This window comes from Heterodontus francisci, chromosome 39 (assembly GCF_036365525.1).
Source record: "Heterodontus francisci isolate sHetFra1 chromosome 39, sHetFra1.hap1, whole genome shotgun sequence".
Taxonomy (NCBI): Eukaryota; Metazoa; Chordata; class Chondrichthyes; order Heterodontiformes; family Heterodontidae; genus Heterodontus; species Heterodontus francisci.
Genome location: NC_090409.1, coordinates 20,477,318 through 20,498,182, shown reverse-complemented (window position 1 = coordinate 20,498,182; position 20,865 = coordinate 20,477,318). Strand labels below are relative to the sequence as shown.

Sequence of the window (20,865 nt, the reverse complement as noted above, 5' to 3'; positions counted from 1 at the left end):
CAGACTGAGACAACCAACAGGGCAGGAGGGAGGGTCCAGTCTTTCACTCTCTGATCTCTGCTCAGGTTTGCAGCGAAGTTACAGGACGAGTGCGAATATCTTGCAGGATGAGAATGGATCTACTCGCCGACTGATGGAATAGGGCTCAGCTGTGATGCCTCAGCGGTCGAACACCTGGCTGGCACTCACAAGGTCATGATTATTTCTTTACTGCTCCAACCTGACTGCTTGCCCTTTATGCACCATGGCAGGGGCCCCCTTACGCAGAATTCTGCATTTTCCCTCTCATTGCCCACGAGCACTCCCTTACCTCGGAAACCACATTGATGCACATGTTATCCTCAATCCACGGTGAAGACAGAATCTCTTTATTTTCAGGCAGAATGTGCACCTGCAACACAGTAAGAACCAGAGACTGAAGAACATGCTCCAGGAAATCACACACATCCCGGAGTGGCGCTGAGTAATCAGACCCAAGTTCAGGTGAAATGAGCATAAGCACAGACAGTAACACATAAGATACCGAATAAATGTTCCTCTACACTGTCCCATCAAACACTCCCAGGACAGGTACAGCACGGGGTTATATACAGAGTAAAACTCCCTCTACACTGTCCCATCAAACACTCCCAGGACAGGTACAGCACGGGGTTAGATACAGAGTAAAACTCCCTCTACACTGTCCCATCAAACACTCCCAGGACAGGTACAGCACGGGGTTAGATACAGAGTAAAACTCCCTCTACACTGTCCCCATCAAACACTCCCAGGACAGGTACAGCACGGGGTTAGATACAGAGTAAAACTCCCTCTACACTGTCCCCATCAAACACTCCCAGGACAGGTACAGCATGGGATTGGCTGCCCACTGATTTGGGAGCCTGAGTGCATCAACGAGGTGCAGCTGACTGTGGCTGTGTGCAGAGGTTGGAGGCTGCAGGCTGTGTGACTGCTGCAAGAGGGAGAGACTGAAAGAAGGGTTTTTTCCACATTTTCAACAAGGGAAGGAAGGCAGTGAACTGGAAGAACTGGAAGCTCTTTTTGTGAGTTTGCTTGGTACTGAAAGTCTTTTTCATTGATTGTTGGGGGTGGGGAAAGAAGAGACCTGAAGACCTTGGGTGGGGCTGTATTGTTCAATAGGGAGCTCCTGTGTTTAACATCTCTGGATAGGGAGCTCCCTCCCCACCCCAACTATTAAGCCTGGGACAGCTGGAGCTGCCCAGGTGAAGAGACTTATTATCTGAACATCGAGTGAGGCGTGTGCCTGGGCAGCTTACAGCTGACCCAGGTGAAGACATCACCCCACCCCACCCTCCCAACTGGAAGACCAGCTACAAGACTTGTGCAATACTAACAAGGACTGATTCCTCTTGGCCTTCCTCTCCCTCAGCCTCTTCCCCTGTGCTACATCCTTTAAGTGTTACATTTTTGATTTATTGTATTTGCTCTTTTCTTTTTTTTTCTCTCAGCAAAGTGCCTGTAACTCTTCCACCCCATGACTTCTCAGTCCTCTCCGGTGGCGGGGCCCTCCTATGCTGCAGCAGCTGCGACAGCTGCTCCTGTGGCCCCGTCACCATTTAAAATCTTGACATCAAAGCATGGGGTGAAGAGTTACACTCATCCTAATATGACTATTGAGGCTTGTGTTAAGGCAATGGCCGTGGTTGTCGGCCCCTCGGCCATTGTTGCAGCCTCAAAGATGTATGGGAAGGCTGTGTTCTTCCTGAAGACCGAGCGGGCTGTGTCCCTCGCCCTAAGTACGGGGCTCACAGTGGGTGGGATTTTCCTGCCAGTGGACCCTCTGGGGGCCACTGCACATCGGGTAACCTTGTCGAACGTCCCACCCTTCATTCCTGATGAGCTCCTCCTCCCCCATCTACACCATCTGGGGGAGGTGAGGTCAGGGATCACCCCAGTCCCGCTTGGTCTTCGGGAGCACAGCCTCCGACATGTCTACTCCTTCCGCCGCCAGCTATTCATGCAGCTGGCGCGGGAGGAGGTCTTGGAGGGCCACTTCAGTATAGAGTTTCAGGGGACGGCCTACCGCGTCTTCTGGACCTCGGACGGGGCGCGGTGCCACGTCTGCAAGGGGGTGGGGCATGTTCGTAAGAACTGCCCCAACCTCCCGGCCGCCAGCTCCACCTCGGCGGCCCAGAGTGGTTCCACAGCACCTCCTCCCACTCCCCCCGCAGATCCAACAGACACCGCTCAGTCGGTTCCGGAGGCTGTGGTTTTCACAGCCTCTGGTGGGGAGGGGAGCGTCCGTCCGAGCAGAAGGAAGACGCGGGGAAAAAAGAAACATCATGAGGCGCGTCCCCTGGACACTTTGACACAACCCGAGCCTGAGCTCAGCCCAAAGCCCATTCCCATGGAATCCACCTGTCCCAGGGCTGGGCTCAGGCCCAGGGTGACTAAAAAGAGAAAAAAGGGTGCGGAGGCGGAGGCCTCTGATGACATGGAGGTCTCTGAGTCTCCGCGCCCAAGTGCGAAAAAGAGGAGAAGGCACCCCTCCACAGAAATAACACAGGGCCCTGAGGTGCAGGGCCCATCTGTTGGAGGGGAGCTGCCTCCTGTTTCTGGTCCTCAGGTTCCCCCTACCGCCACCACCAAGGCTGCAAAGTCCGGGCAGGAGCACTCTATTCCTCAGGATAGAGGGGAGGGGATGGCCCCGGTACATGAGGCCCCTCCTGAAGGAGTAAGTGGGGCCCTGCTTGTGGTGGGGGAGCCTGGGGAAACCGCCCATTCCGCCACTGCTACTGGGTCAGGTGCCCTGAATGAAGGGGAGGGCGAGGCCCCAGAGGGTCGGGCCTCCCAGCCGGAGTCCACCACCAACCAGGAGACACCCGACCCAGTTATAACTGAGAATGCTGCCCCATCTGCTGGGCCTGTGGGTGCTGGCGGAGCGGGAGATGGCCTCCTCTCGCCGCCTCCAGTCTCGGCTCCGGCTGGTTTCCCGGAGTCCGGAACTTCTGTCTCCCCGGACCACTCATTGCCCTGGGGACGGAGGTGGAGGGGGGTCCTGAACCGCTGGTGCCTACAGGCTCCAGTTTCACAATAGAACCCAGAGAGGACTCCTCCGCCATCGATCCTGGGGGTGGGATCGTGACGGAGGCGGGACCAGCTGGCGCGGCCGGGACGTCCGCCCCACAGTGTGTGGTAGATGTGTCGGCTGCTGGCGGTGACGACCCGGAGGAGGATGGGGATTCGGTGCGGGGCACGGAGGATGATCTTGATTCCATCGCCAGTGAGGTGGTGGAGTCCCTCGTGCCTCCCACCGAATCTCCTCTCATCCCCACGGCGGAACTCCGGGATTTCCTCGCGGCTTGCAGGGGTTGCCGCAATAAAGTTCAGCTGGCCCTCGACCGTTGGTCGAATCTGGCACTGATCATCCAGTCCGTCCGTGCCGCCCTTAAGATAGCGGGCAAGCGCGCGGACGTGAAACTGGTTGAGAGGCGCCGTTTTAATGTGTTCCTCAATGGGTTGCTGGGGGAGTGGAGGGCCAGGTGCACTTCCACTCCCTCCTCACAGTGAACTGTTGGTGACGGGTTTTAAGTACCTTTGACATGAAGATAACCATAGCCAGCCTCAACATCAACGGCAGCAGAGGGGCTCACCGCAGATTTCACAATCTCTCAGTCCTTAGGGAAGGGAGATACGCGGTGAGCTTTCTGCAGGAAACCCACACCGTTCCGGGAGATGAAGCCACCTGGCTCCTGGAGTGGCAGGGTGGGGTCTACATGAGTCACCTCACCCCTATTTCTAGTGGGGTGGCTATCTTGTTGGCCCCGACTTTTCAGCCGGAGATCTTGGGGGTCAAGGAGCGAGTGCCGGGCCGCTTGCTCCACCTCGCCGTTCGCCTGGGTAGTGTGCCGCTCCACTTTGTGAACGTGTACGCGCCCAGGCCCGGCGCGTTGCAAGCGCGCTTCTTTGAAGAAGTGTCCGCTCTCTTGAGCTCCATCGATAGCGGCGAGTGTATCATCCTCGGGGGGGATTTTAACTGCACCCTCGAGGTGGGGGATCGCTCCGGTCCCCAGCGCGGCCAAGCGTCGGTGGAGAAGTTGAGGGGACTGATCAGCTCCCTTAACTTGGTGGACGTCTGGCGGAATCTCCATCCCGACTCCAGCGCCTTCACGTGGAGGTCTGGAGGAGGGGGGTCGCGAATCGACCGCCTCTACATTTCGCAGGCGTACGTCTCCCGCGTTTCGGCGGCCTCCATGCGGCTGGTGCCGTGCTCGGACCACCGCCTGGTGTGGGCGGAGTTCACTCCGCTCCGCACGCGGGCGGGGTCCGCGTACTGGCACTTTAACAACCGGCTGCTGGAGGACGTGCGATTTCGGGACTCGTTCTGTCGATTCTGGGCCGACTGGAGAAGGAAGCAGGGGGGCTTCCCCTCCTTGAGGCTATGGTGGGATGTGGGCAAGACTCACATCCGCGTCTTCTGTCAGGAGTACGCGAAGGGGTCGACCAAGAGGCGGGAAGCCGAGATCGGGCGCCTTGAGAGGGAGGTGCTCGACTTGGAGTCCCGCCTCGGTCATGCCGTCGCGGACCCGGCTCTGTGGCAGGCGTACAAAGAGAAGAAGGGCGCGCTGAGGGACCTGCAGCTCATAGGGTCCCGAGGCGCGTACGTGAGGTCGCGGATCCAGATCCTGGAAGATTTGGACCGCGCCTCTCCCTTCTTCTACTCGCTGGAAAAATGGCGGGGGGTCCGTAAGCAGCTCGTCGAGCTGCTGGCTGACGACGGATCCTCCATCACGGATCCGGAGGGAATGGGCCTCCTGGTCCGGACTTATTACAGTGCGTTGTTCTCTCCGGATCCGTCCAGCGAGGATGCGCGCAGAGTATTGTGGGAGGACCTGCCGCAGGTCAGCCCGGAGGGCGCCGAAGGATTGGAGGCTCCGCTCACGTTGGCGGAGCTGACTGGCGCCCTCCACCAGCTCTCGAGGGGCAAATCCCCAGGGCTGGATGGGTTGACCGTGGAGTTCCTCAGGGCGTTCTGGGACGTCCTGGGGGACGATTACGCGCGGGTCCTGGGGGAAAGCCTGGCGACCGGGGAGATGCCCCTCTCGTGGCGCAGGGCGGTCATCGTCCTGCTGCCGAAGAGGGGCGATCTCCGCCTGCTTAAAAACTGGCGTCCGGTCTCCCTCCTCAGCACGGATTATAAGATCTTTGCCCGGGCTATGTCTACCCGCCTGGGCTCCGTGCTGGCCCACATGATCCACCCCGACCAGTCCGACACGGTCCCGGGCCGGTCCATCCAGGACAACATCCACCTGATCCGGGACCTGATCCATCTTTCCCAGAGGACTGGTCAGTCGGTCGCCTTTCTCTCCCTCGATCAGGAGAAGGCGTTCGACAGGGTGGATCACGATTACCTTTTCGGGACTCTGCGCGCTTTCGGACTCGGGCCGCATTTCGTGGCCCGGGTCCAACTTTTATACGCCGCCGCAGAGTGTCTAGTCAAAGTTAACGGGTCCTTGACGGCGCCCCTTCGATTTGGGAGAGGAGTGCGTCAGGGGTGCCCCATGTCCGGCCAATTGTATACCATCTGCGTGGAGCCCTTCCTGTGCCTGCTTCGCAGGGGGTTGACGGGATTGGCTCTGCGCGAGCCGGCCATGCGGGTCGTCCTCTCGGCTTACGCCGACGACATGCTCCTCGCAATCACAGATCCCGTTGACTTGCGGAGGATGCGCGACTGCCAGCAGACCTTTTCTGCCGCGTCCTCCGCGAGGATCAATTGGGAGAAATGTTCCGGACTCCTGGTTGGTCAGTGGCGGGTGGACTCCCTGCCGGAGGAGATGACACCTTTTGCGTGGAGCACCACGCACCTCCTCTATCTGGGAGTCCACCTTAGCCCCGCTGAGGAAGCCTGGCCGGCAAACTGGCAGGAGTTGGAGGCGAAAGTCACCGCTCGGCTGGGGCGCTGGACAGGACTGCTCCGAGTGCTTTCCTACAGGGGCCGAGCGTTGGTCATAAACCAACTGGTGGCCTCCATGCTGTGGTACCGGTTGGTCACTTTGGCCCCGCCCCCTGTATTTGCCACCAAGATCCAGAAGAAACTCGTCGATTTCTTCTGGGGCAAGAGGAAACACTGGGTCTCTGCCGCGGTCCTGAGTCTCCCGATCGAGGAGGGCGGTCAGTCGCTGGTGTGCGTCCGCACCCAGGCTGCGACTCTCCGCCTTCGGACCCTGCAGAGATACCTGTACGTCGAGCGTCCTCCCAGATGGTGTGCGCTGGCGACATATTTTTTCCGCCAGTGTCACTGCCTTCAAGACGACACGCAGCTCCCGGTGGAGTCCGTTAGCCGCGCCTCTCTGAGGGAGTTGCCTGTCTTTTACCGGGATCTTTTCCGAGTCTGGAACATGGTCGCCTCCAGTCAGGGCGCTCCCCCGCCGGCGGAGGAGAGCGCCTCGGCTGTCCGGGCGGCTGACTCCGGGGACGGTCCGGCGGGCGGAGGAGTAGCCGAAACCCCCGGGACGCCCCTCACTGCGGGTGGCGAGGGGGCTCGGGAGTGCGGAGCAATCCCGGCCGAGCTGACCCCCGCTCGGCCGGAACTGCTCATCGGACCCAGGCCCCGAAACCCTCCTCGGGAGCCGGTCCCGCACAACCCGAGCCGCCTCTCGGAAATGCCCTCCGTGCCATTCCAATCGGCGCGGAGGGGTTTCCTGTACGGGCTGCTCCTGCACACTCTCCACTTCCTCGCCCTCGTCAGCCGGCCGGACACGCCCTGGCGGTCCGCGTTGCCATCTGGCGGCGAGGGGAAACCCCGATGGAGGTCTCTCTACGCGGGAGTCTTCCCCCTTTACATCAGGGACCTGGGGTGGAGGGTGCTGCACAGAGCAGTCCCGTGCAATAGGCTTTTAAGTAGGTTCACGGACTCCCAGGCCAGCTGTACTTTCTGCGGCCTGGACGAGTCCGTGTTCCACATTTATACGGAGTGTGCGAGGTTGCAGCCCCTATTTGAGTATCTGAAGGGGCTGCTCCTCAAATTCTGGCTGCACTTCAGTCCCACGCTCCTGATCTTTGGGTACCCGGTGCGGAGGGGCTCGGGCCGGGAGGAGGATCTCCTCGTCGGTCTGCTCCTGGGCCTGGCCAAGGTGGCAATTCACAGGTCCAGGTTGCGGGCCGTCGGGGGGTCCGTCCTCCCCGATTGCCTGCCCCTCTTCCGCGGTTACGTTCACGCCCGGGTGTCCCTGGAAAAGGAGCATGCGGTGTCCGCCGGTACGCTTGAGGCCTTCCGCGACCGGTGGGCACCGCAGGGACTGGAGTGCATCGTCGACGCCGAGAATGGCATTTTAATTTGAGTTTTTTGTTTATTTATCTGGTTTTAATAAAGTTATTTTAAAAATATAAGTGTGTATATAAAGGGGGCCTGAGGGATAAAGGCCCCCTCGATGTGAAAAATATAAAAGGGGCCTGGGGTATAAAGGTCACCTTAAAAAAAAACAGGGGTTAGATACAGAGTAAAGCTCCCTCTACACTGTCCCCCATCAAACACTCCCCAGGACAGGTACAGTTAAAAAAAAAACAAAAAAAAACGGGGTTGTGGCTCCGCTGGAAGCGGAAGAATGGCTCCTCGTAAGGGTAAAGAAAAGAAGGAAGAACAGGTGATTAGTTTGGGGCCGCAGGTGGCTGAGGGAGAGAATGTTTTCGGAGTTTGCCACATCTTCGCTTCCTTCAACGATACTTTTGTCCATGTAACAGACTTGTCCGGCAAGGAAACCATCTGCCGCGTCACTGGTGGGATGAAGGTGAAGGCAGACCGAGATGAGTCCTCCCCGTACGCAGCCATGTTGGCTGCTCAGGATGTGTCTCAGAGATGCAAGGAGCTGGGGATCACTGCCCTACACATCAAACTGCGCGCCACTGGAGGCAACAGGACCAAAACCCCTGGACCCGGTGCACAGTCAGCCCTGAGAGCTCTGGCTCGATCTGGGATGAAAATTGGCCGAATTGAGGATGTTACTCCCATTCCGTCGGACAGCACTCGCAGAAAGGGAGGTCGCACAGGTCGTCGTTTGTAAATGTTTTCTGTATGTACCAGTACAACTAATAAAAGAGTTCTACTGATAAAAAAAAACGGGGTTAGATACAGAGTAAAACTCCCTCTACACTGTCCCTACCAAACACTCCCAGGACAGGTACAGCACGGGGTTAGATACAGAGTAAAACTCCCTCTACACTGTCCCCATCAAACACTCCCAGGGCAGGTTGTTATGATAGTGATTCTGTTATCTTAAAACTTTTAAAGGAATTTCTGGTTAAGCTGAATAGATGTTGGACCATGTCTTTTTTTCAAAAGGAAGCCATCAAGAGGACTGAGGGAGCCAGATTGGCAACAGCGTTGTTGGTTGGCACATGGCTCAGGCTTGAGATGGAGGAGAAAAACCTGGTAACGGACAGAAAAGGGACAAGCCCAGTAGTAACAGAGAGCACCGTGATGGGCAGAAACACTGGCAGGTTTTCTGGGTGTGAGTCAGTGTGTGTGTGTGGTTTTACCTTCTGGAAGGAGATAAAAGTCAACTGCTGCTGCAGTGTCACAAAAGGACAGAAGAAGAGAATTCCAAGAACAGAAGCCCACAACCCAGCTCGGGGGATGGAGCGAGGGGGGGGGGGGGGGGGGGGGCGGGGGGAGAGCGAGATTCAGAGACAGATGGGGAGAGAGAAAGAACAGAAGAAGAGTCAGCGATAGACAATGATAGAGTTTGGAAACGGAATCTTTAAAGAACATAACTGCCTTACCCCGTCCACGGCGGTATAATTCGGGCTCTGCAAGACAAGAAATATGAAGAGGGCAGGTTAAATCTCAGGGTTAGGAATCAGCGTAACTCCAGCTCCCCCTGCAATGGTCTGACGGTATGCAATCTTCCCTCTAAACAACAGCTTAGGCAATACTTGGCTGCCTGTATCCCAGTTCAAGTCCTGTTCACCCAGCACCACACGCACTGGCCTCCAATGGCTTCTGACTGGATTTTAAAATTGAAGCAATTGTTTTCAAATTCCTCCATGCTTCGCCCCCTCACAATCTCAGTAACCTTGCCGAACCCGCAACCCCCCACCATCTCTGTGCTCCTCCAATTCTGGCCACTGGGCATCCCCGGTTTTCCTTGCTCCAGTATTAGTGGCTGGGTCTGCACCTAAAACTCCGGAATTATCACTCGAAACCTCTCCCAGTCTCTCGTCACCGTTGAGTTACTCCTCAAAACCCAACTTTTTCAGCAAGGCTGTCTTCATATCCCTTTACCTGATTTAGAGTCAAAATGCATTTGATAACACTGCTGTGAAGAGCCTGAGGCTGCTTCACTATGTTAAAGCCGCTATTTAAATGCAAGTGGTTGTTGTTGAGAAAAAAACAAGATAAGCTCAGCCTCACCACCAATAGGACAAAGTTCTGAAAGTATGTGGCTGGCTTCAGAGCGGGAAGGGTCTCGCAAGTTGTTCTCAGATCTCCAACACTCCTGGTACACGTGGAGCGACGATCCTGCAGGAAACCTGGTTGGATATTTAACCAGCAAGAAGTTTTAATCTCCCTCCACGCAGCCCCAGCAAACACACACAGCACAGGGTTAGATACAGAGTAAAACTCCTGCTGCAATGCCCCAACAAACACTCCCAGGGCAGGGTGAGCGCGTGTTAGATACAGAGTAGATCAAACCACACACGAGCTCATCGAAACCCTCCCAAGACAGTTACAGGTTAGATAGATTAAACCATAGATAGCAAAGGGACAGAGTGTAACGGCACACTGCAATGTTCACTGAGTGCACTATGAACGGAGTGGGAAGTTTAGACTTGGGTGAGAGTAGGAATTCGGTGCAGATGGAGAAGGAGGTTCAGCTGAACTTTTAAGCTCGAGGGAGGAAGGTAGATTTAAAAAGTACATGAGATCTGGCAGTTGCTGAATCAATCCAGAGAAACAGAGCAGGAGATTTAAACAGTGTGAGAGAGTCAGCAGCAGCAGAGTCTATAGGGAGAAAAAGAGCGAGAGATTTAAACAGTGTGAGAGATTCAGCAGCAGCAGAGTTTATAGGGAGAAAAAGAGCAAGAGATTTAAACAGTGTGACAGACTCAGCAGCAGCAGAGTTGAAAGGGAGAATCAGAGCGGGAGATTTAAACAGTGTGACAGAGCGAGCAGCAGCAGAGGTTACAGGGAGAATCAGAGCGGGAGATTTAAACAGTGTGACAGAGTCAGCAGCAGCAGAGGTTATAGGGAGAATCAGAGCGGGAGATTTAAACAGTGTGACAGAGTCAGCAGCAGCAGAGTTTATAGGGAGAATCAGAGCAGGAGATTTAAACAGTGTGACAGAGCCAGCAGCAGCAGAGTTTATAGGGAGAATCAGAGCAGGGGATTTAAACAGTGTGACAGAGCCAGCAGCAGCAGAGTTTATAGGGAGATTCAGAGTAGGAGATTTAAACAGTGTGACAGAGTGAGCAGCAGCAGAGTTTATAGGGAGAATCAGAGCGGGAGATTTAAACAGTGTGACAGAGCCAGCAGCAGCAGAGTTTATAGGGAGAATCAGAGCAGGAGATTTAAACAGTGTGACAGAGTCAGCAGCAGCAGAGTTCATAGGGAGATTCAGAGTAGGAGATTGAAACAGTGTGACAGAGTCAGCAGCAGCAGAGTTTATGGGGAGAATCAGAGCAGGAGATTTAAACAGTGTGACAGAGCCAGCAGCAGCAGAGTTTATAGGGAGATTCAGAGTAGGAGATTGAAACAGTGTGACAGAGTCAGCAGCAGCAGAGTTTATGGGGAGAATCAGAGCAGGAGATTTAAACAGTGTGACAGAGCCAGCAGCAGCAGAGTTTATAGGGAGAATCAGAGCAGGAGATTTAAACAGTGTGACAGAGTCAGCAGCAGCAGAGTGTATAGGGAGAATCAGAGCAGGAGATTTAAACAGTGTGACAGAGTCAGCAGCAGCAGAGTTTATAGGGAGAATCAGAGCAGGAGATTTAAACAGTGTGACAGAGTCAGCAGCAGCAGAGTTTATCGGGAGAATCAGAGCAGGAGATTTAAACAGTGTGACAGAGCCAGCAGCAGCAGAGTCTATAGGGAGAATCAGAGCAGGAGATTTAAACAGTGTGACAGAGTCAGCAGCAGCAGAGTTTATAGGGAGAATCAGAGCAGCAGATTTAAACAGTGTCAGAGCCAGCAGCAGCAGAGTTTATCGGGAGAATCAGAGCGGGAGATTAAACAGTGTGACAGAGCCAGCAGCAGCAGAGTTTATAGGGAGAATCAGAGCGGGAGATTTAAACAGTGTCACAGAGCCAGCAGCAGCAGAGTTTATCGGGAGAATCAGAGCGGGAGATTTAAACAGTGTGACAGAGCCTGCAGCAGCACAGTTTATGGAGAGAATCAGAGCGGGAGATTTAAACAGTGTGACAGAGCCAGCAGCAGCAGAGTTTATAGGGAGAATCAGAGCGGGATATTTAAACAGTGTGACAGAGCCAGCAGCAGAGTTTATCGGGAGAATCAGAGCGGGAGATTTAAACAGTGTGACAGAGCCAGCAGCAGCAGAGATAATAGGGAGAATCAGAGCGGGAGATTTAAAGAGTGTGACAGAGCCAGCAGCAGCAGAGTTTATAGGGAGAATCAGAGCGAGAGGTTTAAACAGTGTGACAAAGCCAGCAGCAGCAGAGTTTATAGGGAGAATCAGAGCAGGAGATTTAAACAGTGTGACAGAGCCAGCAACAGCAGAGTTTATAAGGAGAATCAGAGCGGGAGATGTAAACAGTGTGACAGAGCCAGCAGCAGCAGAATTGAGAGGGAGAATCAGAGCGGGAGATTTAAACAGTGTGACAGAGCCAGCAGCAGCAGAGTTTATCGGCAGAATCAGAGTGGGAGATTTAAACAGTGTGACAGAGTCAACAGCAGCAGAGTTTATAGGGAGAATCAGAGCGGGAGATTTAAACAGTGTGACAGAGCCAGCAGCAGCAGAGGCATAGGGAGAATCAGAGCGGGAGATTTAAACAGTGTGACAGAGCCAGCAGCAGCAGAGGCAATAGGGAGAATCAGAGCGGGAGATTTAAACAGTGTGACAGAGCCAGCAGCAGCAGAGGCAATAGGGTGAATCAGAGCGGGAGATTTAAACAGTGTGACAGAGCCAGCAGCAGCAGAGTTTATAGGGAGAATCAGAGCAGGAGATTTAAACAGTGTGACAGAGCCAGCAGCAGCAGAGTTTATAGGGAGAATCAGAGCGGGAGATTTAAACAGTGTGACAGAGCCAGCAGCAGCAGAGTTTATAGGGAGAATCAGAGCGAGAGATTGAAACAGTGTCACAGAGCCAGCAGCCGCAGAGTTGAAAAGGAGAATCAGAGCGGGAGATTTAAACAGTGTGACAGAGCCAGCAGCAGCAGAGATAATAGGGATAATCAGAGCGGGAGATTTAAACAGTGTGACAGAGCCAGCAGCAGCAGAGTTTAAAGGGAGAATCAGAGCGGGAGATTTAAACAGTGTGACAGAGCCAGCAGCAGCAGAGTTTATAGGGAGAATCAGAGCGGGAGATTTAAACAGTGTGACAGAGCCAGCAGCAGCAGAGTTTATGGGGAGAATCAGAGCGGGAAATTTAAACAGTGTGACAGAGCCAGCAGCAGCAGAGTTTATAGGGTGAATCAGAGCGGGAGATTTAAACAGTGTGACAGAGCCAGCAGCAGCAGAGGCAATAGGGAGAATCAGAGCGGGAGATTTAAACAGTGTGACAGAGCCAGCAGCAGCAGAGGCAATAGGGTGAATCAGAGCGGGAGATTTAAACAGTGTGACAGAGCCAGCAGCAGCAGAGTTTATAGGGAGAATCAGAGCAGGAGATTTAAACAGTGTGACAGAGCCAGCAGCAGCAGAGTTTATAGGGAGAATCAGAGCGGGAGATTTAAACAGTGTGACAGAGCCAGCAGCAGCAGAGTTTATAGGGAGAATCAGAGCGAGAGATTGAAACAGTGTCACAGAGCCAGCAGCCGCAGAGTTGAAAAGGAGAATCAGAGCGGGAGATTTAAACAGTGTGACAGAGCCAGCAGCAGCAGAGATAATAGGGATAATCAGAGCGGGAGATTTAAACAGTGTGACAGAGCCAGCAGCAGCAGAGTTTAAAGGGAGAATCAGAGCGGGAGATTTAAACAGTGTGACAGAGCCAGCAGCAGCAGAGTTTATAGGGAGAATCAGAGCGGGAGATTTAAACAGTGTGACAGAGCCAGCAGCAGCAGAGTTTATGGGGAGAATCAGAGCGGGAAATTTAAACAGTGTGACAGAGCCAGCAGCAGCAGAGGCAATAGGGAGAATCAGAGCGGGGGATTTAAACAGTGTGACAGAGCCAGCAGCAGCAGAGGCAATAGGGAGAATCAGAGCGGGAGATTTAAACAGTGTGACAGAGCCAGCAGCAGCAGAGTTTATAGGGAGAATCAGAGCAGGAGATTTAAACAGTGTGACAGAGCCAGCAGCAGCAGAGTTTATGGGGAGAATCAGAGCAGGAGATTTAAACAGTGTGACAGAGCCAGCAGCAGCAGAGTTTATAGGGAGAATCAGAGCGGGAGATTTAAACAGTGTGACAGACTCAGCAGCAGCAGAGTTTATAGGGAGAATCAGAGCAGCAGACTTAAACAGTGTGACAGAGTCAGCAGCAGCAGAGTTTATGGGGAGAATCAGAGCAGGAGATTTAAACAGTGTGACAGAGCCAGCAGCAGCAGAGTTTATTGGGAGATTCAGAGTAGGAGATTTAAACAGTGTGACAGAGTCAGCAGCAGCAGAGTTTATAGGGAGAATCAGAGCAGGAGATTTAAACAGTGTGACAGAGTCAGCAGCAGCAGAGTTTATAGGGAGAATCAGAGCAGCAGATTTAAACAGTGTCACAGAGCCAGCAGCAGCAGAGTTTATCGGGAGAATCAGAGCGGGAGATTAAACAGTGTGACAGAGCCAGCAGCAGCAGAGTTTATAGGGAGAATCAGAGCGGGAGATTTAAACAGTGTCACAGAGCCAGCAGCAGCAGAGTTTATCGGGAGAATCAGAGCGGGAGATTTAAACAGTGTGACAGAGCCTGCAGCAGCACAGTTTATGGAGAGAATCAGAGCGGGAGATTTAAACAGTGTGACAGAGCCAGCAGCAGCAGAGTTTATAGGGAGAATCAGAGCGGGATATTTAAACAGTGTGACAGAGCCAGCAGCAGAGTTTATCGGGAGAATCAGAGCGGGAGATTTAAACAGTGTGACAGAGCCAGCAGCAGCAGAGATAATAGGGAGAATCAGAGCGGGAGATTTAAAGAGTGTGACAGAGCCAGCAGCAGCAGAGTTTATAGGGAGAATCAGAGCGAGAGGTTTAAACAGTGTGACAAAGCCAGCAGCAGCAGAGTTTATAGGGAGAATCAGAGCAGGAGATTTAAACAGTGTGACAGAGCCAGCAACAGCAGAGTTTATAAGGAGAATCAGAGCGGGAGATGTAAACAGTGTGACAGAGCCAGCAGCAGCAGAGTTGAGAGGGAGAATCAGAGCGGGAGATTTAAACAGTGTGACAGAGCCAGCAGCAGCAGAGTTTATCGGCAGAATCAGAGTGGGAGATTTAAACAGTGTCACAGAGCCAGCAGCAGCAGAGTTTATAGGGAGAAGCAGAGCGGGAGATTGAAACAGTGTGACAGAGCCAGCAGCAGCAGAGTTTATAGGGAGAATCAGAGCGGGAGATTTAAACAATGTGACATAGCCAGCAGCAGCAGAGATTATAGGGAGAATCAGAGCGGGAGATTTAAACAGTGTGACAGAGTCAGCAGCAGCAGAGTTTATAGGGAGAATCAGAGCGGGAGATTTAAACAGTGTGACAGAGTCAACAGCAGCAGAGTTTATAGGGAGAATCAGAGCGGGAGATTTAAACAGTGTGACAGAGCCAGCAGCAGCAGAGGCAATAGGGAGAATCAGAGCGGGAGATTTAAACAGTGTGACAGAGCCAGCAGCAGCAGAGGCAATAGGGAGAATCAGAGCGGGAGATTTAAACAGTGTGACAGAGCCAGCAGCAGCAGAGGCAATAGGGTGAATCAGAGCGGGAGATTTAAACAGTGTGACAGAGCCAGCAGCAGCAGAGTTTATAGGGAGAATCAGAGCAGGAGATTTAAACAGTGTGACAGAGCCAGCAGCAGCAGAGTTTATAGGGAGAATCAGAGCGGGAGATTTAAACAGTGTGACAGAGCCAGCAGCAGCAGAGTTTATTGGGAGAATCAGAGCGAGAGATTGAAACAGTGTCACAGAGCCAGCAGCCGCAGAGTTGAAAAGGAGAATCAGAGCGGGAGATTTAAACAGTGTGACAGAGCCAGCAGCAGCAGAGATAATAGGGATAATCAGAGCGGGAGATTTAAACAGTGTGACAGAGCCAGCAGCAGCAGAGTTTAAAGGGAGAATCAGAGCGGGAGATTTAAACAGTGTGACAGAGCCAGCAGCAGCAGAGTTTATAGGGAGAATCAGAGCGGGAGATTTAAACAGTGTGACAGAGCCAGCAGCAGCAGAGTTTATGGGGAGAATCAGAGCGGGAAATTTAAACAGTGTGACAGAGCCAGCAGCAGCAGAGTTTATAGGGAGAATCAGAGCGGGAGATTTAAACAGTGTGACAGAGCCAGCAGCAGCAGAGGCAATAGGGAGAATCAGAGCGGGAGATTTAAACAGTGTGAAAGAGCCAGCAGCAGCAGAGGCAATAGGGTGAATCAGAGCGGGAGATTTAAACAGTGTGACAGAGCCAGCAGCAGCAGAGTTTATAGGGAGAATCAGAGCAGGAGATTTAAACAGTGTGACAGAGCCAGCAGCAGCAGAGTTTATAGGGAGAATCAGAGCGGGAGATTTAAACAGTGTGACAGAGCCAGCAGCAGCAGAGTTTATAGGGAGAATCAGAGCGAGAGATTGAAACAGTGTCACAGAGCCAGCAGCCGCAGAGTTGAAAAGGAGAATCAGAGCGGGAAATTTAAACAGTGTGACAGAGCCAGCAGCAGCAGAGATAATAGGGATAATCAGAGCGGGAGATTTAAACAGTGTGACAGAGCCAGCAGCAGCAGAGTTTATCGGGAGAATCAGAGCGGGAGATTTAAACAGTGTGACAGAGCCTGCAGCAGCACAGTTTATGGAGAGAATCAGAGCGGGAGATTTAAACAGTGTGACAGAGCCAGCAGCAGCAGAGTTTATAGGGAGAATCAGAGCGGGATATTTAAACAGTGTGACAGAGCCAGCAGCAGAGTTTATCGGGAGAATCAGAGCGGGAGATTTAAACAGTGTGACAGAGCCAGCAGCAGCAGAGATAATAGGGAGAATCAGAGCGGGAGATTTAAAGAGTGTGACAGAGCCAGCAGCAGCAGAGTTTATAGGGAGAATCAGAGCGAGAGGTTTAAACAGTGTGACAAAGCCAGCAGCAGCAGAGTTTATAGGGAGAATCAGAGCAGGAGATTTAAACAGTGTGACAGAGCCAGCAACAGCAGAGTTTATAAGGAGAATCAGAGCGGGAGATGTAAACAGTGTGACAGAGCCAGCAGCAGCAGAGTTGAGAGGGAGAATCAGAGCGGGAGATTTAAACAGTGTGACAGAGCCAGCAGCAGCAGAGTTTATCGGCAGAATCAGAGTGGGAGATTTAAACAGTGTCACAGAGCCAGCAGCAGCAGAGTTTATAGGGAGAAGCAGAGCGGGAGATTGAAACAGTGTGACAGAGCCAGCAGCAGCAGAGTTTATAGGGAGAATCAGAGCGGGAGATTTAAACAATGTGACATAGCCAGCAGCAGCAGAGATTATAGGGAGAATCAGAGCGGGAGATTTAAACAGTGTGACAGAGTCAGCAGCAGCAGAGTTTATAGGGAGAATCAGAGCGGGAGATTTAAACAGTGTGACAGAGTCAACAGCAGCAGAGTTTATAGGGAGAATCAGAGCGGGAGATTTAAACAGTGTGACAGAGCCAGCAGCAGCAGAGGCAATAGGGAGAATCAGAGCGGGAGATTTAAACAGTGTGACAGAGCCAGCAGCAGCAGAGGCAATAGGGAGAATCAGAGCGGGAGATTTAAACAGTGTGACAGAGCCAGCAGCAGCAGAGGCAATAGGGTGAATCAGAGCGGGAGATTTAAACAGTGTGACAGAGCCAGCAGCAGCAGAGTTTATAGGGAGAATCAGAGCAGGAGATTTAAACAGTGTGACAGAGCCAGCAGCAGCAGAGTTTATAGGGAGAATCAGAGCGGGAGATTTAAGCAGTGTGACAGAGCCAGCAGCAGCAGAGTTTATAGGGAGAATCAGAGCGAGAGATTGAAACAGTGTCACAGAGCCAGCAGCCGCAGAGTTGAAAAGGAGAATCAGAGCGGGAGATTTAAACAGTGTGACAGAGCCAGCAGCAGCAGAGATAATAGGGATAATCAGAGCGGGAGATTTAAACAGTGTGACAGAGCCAGCAGCAGCAGAGTTTAAAGGGAGAATCAGAGCGGGAGATTTAAACAGTGTGACAGAGCCAGCAGCAGCAGAGTTTATAGGGAGAATCAGAGCGGGAGATTTAAACAGTGTGACAGAGCCAGCAGCAGCAGAGTTTATGGGGAGAATCAGAGCGGGAAATTTAAACAGTGTGACAGAGCCAGCAGCAGCAGAGTTTATAGGGAGAATCAGAGCGGGAGATTTAAACAGTGTGACAGAGCCAGCAGCAGCAGAGGCAATAGGGAGAATCAGAGCGGGAGATTTAAACAGTGTGAAAGAGCCAGCAGCAGCAGAGGCAATAGGGTGAATCAGAGCGGGAGATTTAAACAGTGTGACAGAGCCAGCAGCAGCAGAGTTTATAGGGAGAATCAGAGCAGGAGATTTAAACAGTGTGACAGAGCCAGCAGCAGCAGAGTTTATAGGGAGAATCAGAGCGGGAGATTTAAACAGTGTGACAGAGCCAGCAGCAGCAGAGTTTATAGGGAGAATCAGAGCGAGAGATTGAAACAGTGTCACAGAGCCAGCAGCCGCAGAGTTGAAAAGGAGAATCAGAGCGGGAGATTTAAACAGTGTGACAGAGCCAGCAGCAGCAGAGATAATAGGGATAATCAGAGCGGGAGATTTAAACAGTGTGACAGAGCCAGCAGCAGCAGAGTTTAAAGGGAGAATCAGAGCGGGAGATTTAAACAGTGTGACAGAGCCAGCAGCAGCAGAGTTTATAGGGAGAATCAGAGCGGGAGATTTAAACAGTGTGACAGAGCCAGCAGCAGCAGAGTTTATGGGGAGAATCAGAGCGGGAAATTTAAACAGTGTGACAGAGCCAGCAGCAGCAGAGTTAAGAGGGAGAATCAGAGCGGGAGATTTAAACAGTGTGACAGAGCCAGCAGCAGCAGAGGCAATAGGGAGAATCAGAGCGGGAGATTTAAACAGTGTGACAGAGCCAGCAGCAGCAGAGGCAATAGGGAGAATCAGAGCGGGAGATTTAAACAGTGTGACAGAGCCAGCAGCAGCAGAGTTTACAGGGAGAATCAGAGCAGGAGATTTAAACAGTGTGACAGAGCCAGCAGCAGCAGAGTTTATAGGGAGAATCAGAGCAGGAGATTTAAACAGTGTGACAGAGCCAGCAGCAGCAGAGTTTATAGGGAGAATCAGAGCGGGAGATTTAAACAGTGTGACAGACTCAGCAGCAGCAGAGTTTATAGGGAGAATCAGAGCAGCAGACTTAAACAGTGTGACAGAGTCAGCAGCAGCAGAGTTTATGGGGAGAATCAGAGCAGGAGATTTAAACAGTGTGACAGAGCCAGCAGCAGCAGAGTTTATTGGGAGATTCAGAGTAGGAGATTTAAACAGTGTGACAGAGTCAGCAGCAGCAGAGTTTATAGGGAGAATCAGAGCAGGAGATTTAAACAGTGTAACAGAGTCAGCAGCAGCAGAGTTCATAGGGAGAATCAGAGCAGGAGATTTAAACAGTGTGACTGAGCCAGCAGCAGCAGAATTTATAGAGAGAATCAGAGCAGGAGATTTAAACAGTGTGACAGAGCCAACAGCAGCAGAGTCTATCGGGAGAATCAGAGCGGGAGATTTAAACAGTGTGACAGAATCAGCAGCAGCAGAGTTTATAGAGAGAATCAGAGCAGGAGATTTAAACAGTGTGACAGAGCCAGCAGCAGCAGAGTTTATCGGGAGAATCAGAGCGGGAGATTTAAACAGTGTCACAGAGCCAGCAGCAGCAGAGTTTATCGGGAGAATCAGAGCGGGAGATTAAACAGTGTGACAGAGCCAGCAGCAGCAGAGTTTATAGGGAGAATCAGAGCAGGAGATTTAAACAGTGTCACAGAGCCAGCAGCAGCAGAGTTTATGGAGAGAATCAGAGCGGGAGATTTAAACAGTGTGACAGAGCCAGCAGCAGCAGAGTTTATAGGGAGAATCAGAGCGGGAGATTTAAACAGTGTGACAGAGCCAGCAGCACAGTTTATCGGGAGAATCAGAGCGGGAGATTGAAACAGTGTCACAGAGCCAGCAGCCGCAGAGTTGAAAAGGAGAATCAGAGCGGGAGATTTAAACAGTGTGACAGAGCCAGCAGCAGCAGAGATAATAGGGATAATCAGAGCGGGAGATTTAAACAGTGTGACAGAGCCAGCAGCAGCAGAGTTTATGGGGAGAATCAGAGCGGGAAATTTAAACAGTGTGACAGAGCCAGCAGCAGCAGAGTTTATAGGGAGAATCAGAGCGGGAGATTTAAACAGTGTGACAGAGCCAGCAGCAGCAGAGGCAATAGGGAGAATCAGAGCGGGAGATTTAAACAGTGTGACAGAGCCAGCAGCAGCAGAGTTTATAGGGAGAATCAGAGCAGGAGGGTTAAACAGTGTGACAGAGCCAGCAGCAGCAGAGTTTATTGGGAGATTCAGAGTAGGAGATTTAAACAGTGTGACAGAGTCAGCAGCAGCAGAGTTTATAGGGAGAATCAGAGCAGGAGATTTAAACAGTGTGACAGAGTCAGCAGCAGCAGAGTTCATAGGGAGAATCAGAGCAGGAGATTTAAACAGTGTGACAGAGCCAACAGCAGCAGAGTCTATAGGGAGAATCAGAGCAGGAGATTTAAACAGTGTGACAGAATCAGCAGCAGCAGAGTTTATAGGGAGAATCAGAGCGGGAGATTTAAACAGTGTGACAGAGCCAGCAGCAGCAGAGTTTATTGGGAGATTCAGAGTAGGAGATTTAAACAGTGTGACTGAGCCAGCAGCAGCAGAATTTATAGAGAGAATCAGAGCAGGAGATTTAAACAGTGTGACAGAGCCAACAGCAGCAGAGTCGAGAGGGAGAATCAGAGCAGCAGATTTAAACAGTGTGACAGAGTCAGCAGCAGCAGAGTTTATGGGGAGAATCAGAGCAGGAGATTTAAACAGTGTGACAGAGCCAGCAGCAGCAGAGTTTATTGGGAGATTCAGAGTAGGAGATTTAAACAGTGTGACAGAGTCAGCAGCAGCAGAGTTTATAGGGAGAATCAGAGCAGGAGATTTAAACAGTGTGACAGAGTCAGCAGCAGCAGAGTTCATAGGGAGAATCAGAGCAGGAGATTTAAACAGTGTGACTGAGCCAGCAGCAGCAGAATTTATAGAGAGAATCAGAGCAGGAGATTGAAACAGTGTGACAGAGCCAACAGCAGCAGAGTCTATAGGGAGAATCAGAGCGGGAGATTTAAACAGTGTGACAGAATCAGCAGCAGCAGAGTTTATAGAGAGAATCAGAGCAGGAGATTTAAACAGTGTGACAGAGCCAGCAGCAGCAGAGGAAATAGGGAGAATCAGAGCGGGAGATTTAAACAGTGTGACAGAGCCAGCAGCAGCAGAGTTTATAGGGAGAATCAGAGCAGGAGATTTAAACAGTGTGACAGAGCCAGCAGCAGCAGAGTTTATAGGGAGAATCAGAGCAGGAGATTTAAACAGTGTGACAGAGCCAGCAGCAGCAGAGTTT

The 20,865-nt window shown here is 52.2% G+C and overlaps 2 protein-coding genes across 2 annotated transcripts in view; one reads left to right on the top strand and one right to left on the bottom strand.

Moving 5' to 3' along the window:
• The window catches only part of LOC137352699 (tectonic-3-like), a 252,268-nt gene that overhangs the window by 97,991 nt on the left and 133,412 nt on the right, over positions 1-20,865 (bottom strand). The window contains exons 7-9 of the mRNA XM_068018427.1: positions 9,371-9,489; positions 8,740-8,766; positions 311-391 (exon numbers count right to left, since the gene is read on the bottom strand). Of these exons, the coding sequence (XP_067874528.1) occupies positions 311-391; positions 8,740-8,766; positions 9,371-9,489 (227 nt within the window). The remainder of the gene's footprint in view (positions 1-310; positions 392-8,739; positions 8,767-9,370; positions 9,490-20,865) is intronic.
• On the top strand, positions 7,544-8,071 carry LOC137352698 (small ribosomal subunit protein uS11-like). Its single transcript, XM_068018426.1, has one exon. The coding sequence runs from the start codon at positions 7,566-7,568 to the stop codon at positions 8,019-8,021; it is 456 nt and encodes a 151-aa protein (XP_067874527.1). The 5' UTR covers positions 7,544-7,565; the 3' UTR covers positions 8,022-8,071.

Excerpts from the sequence above, each read along its gene's own strand:
- LOC137352698 (XM_068018426.1), top strand. The coding sequence starts at position 7,566 with ATGGCTCCTCGTAAGGGTAAAGAAAAGAAGGAAGAACAGGTGATTAGT.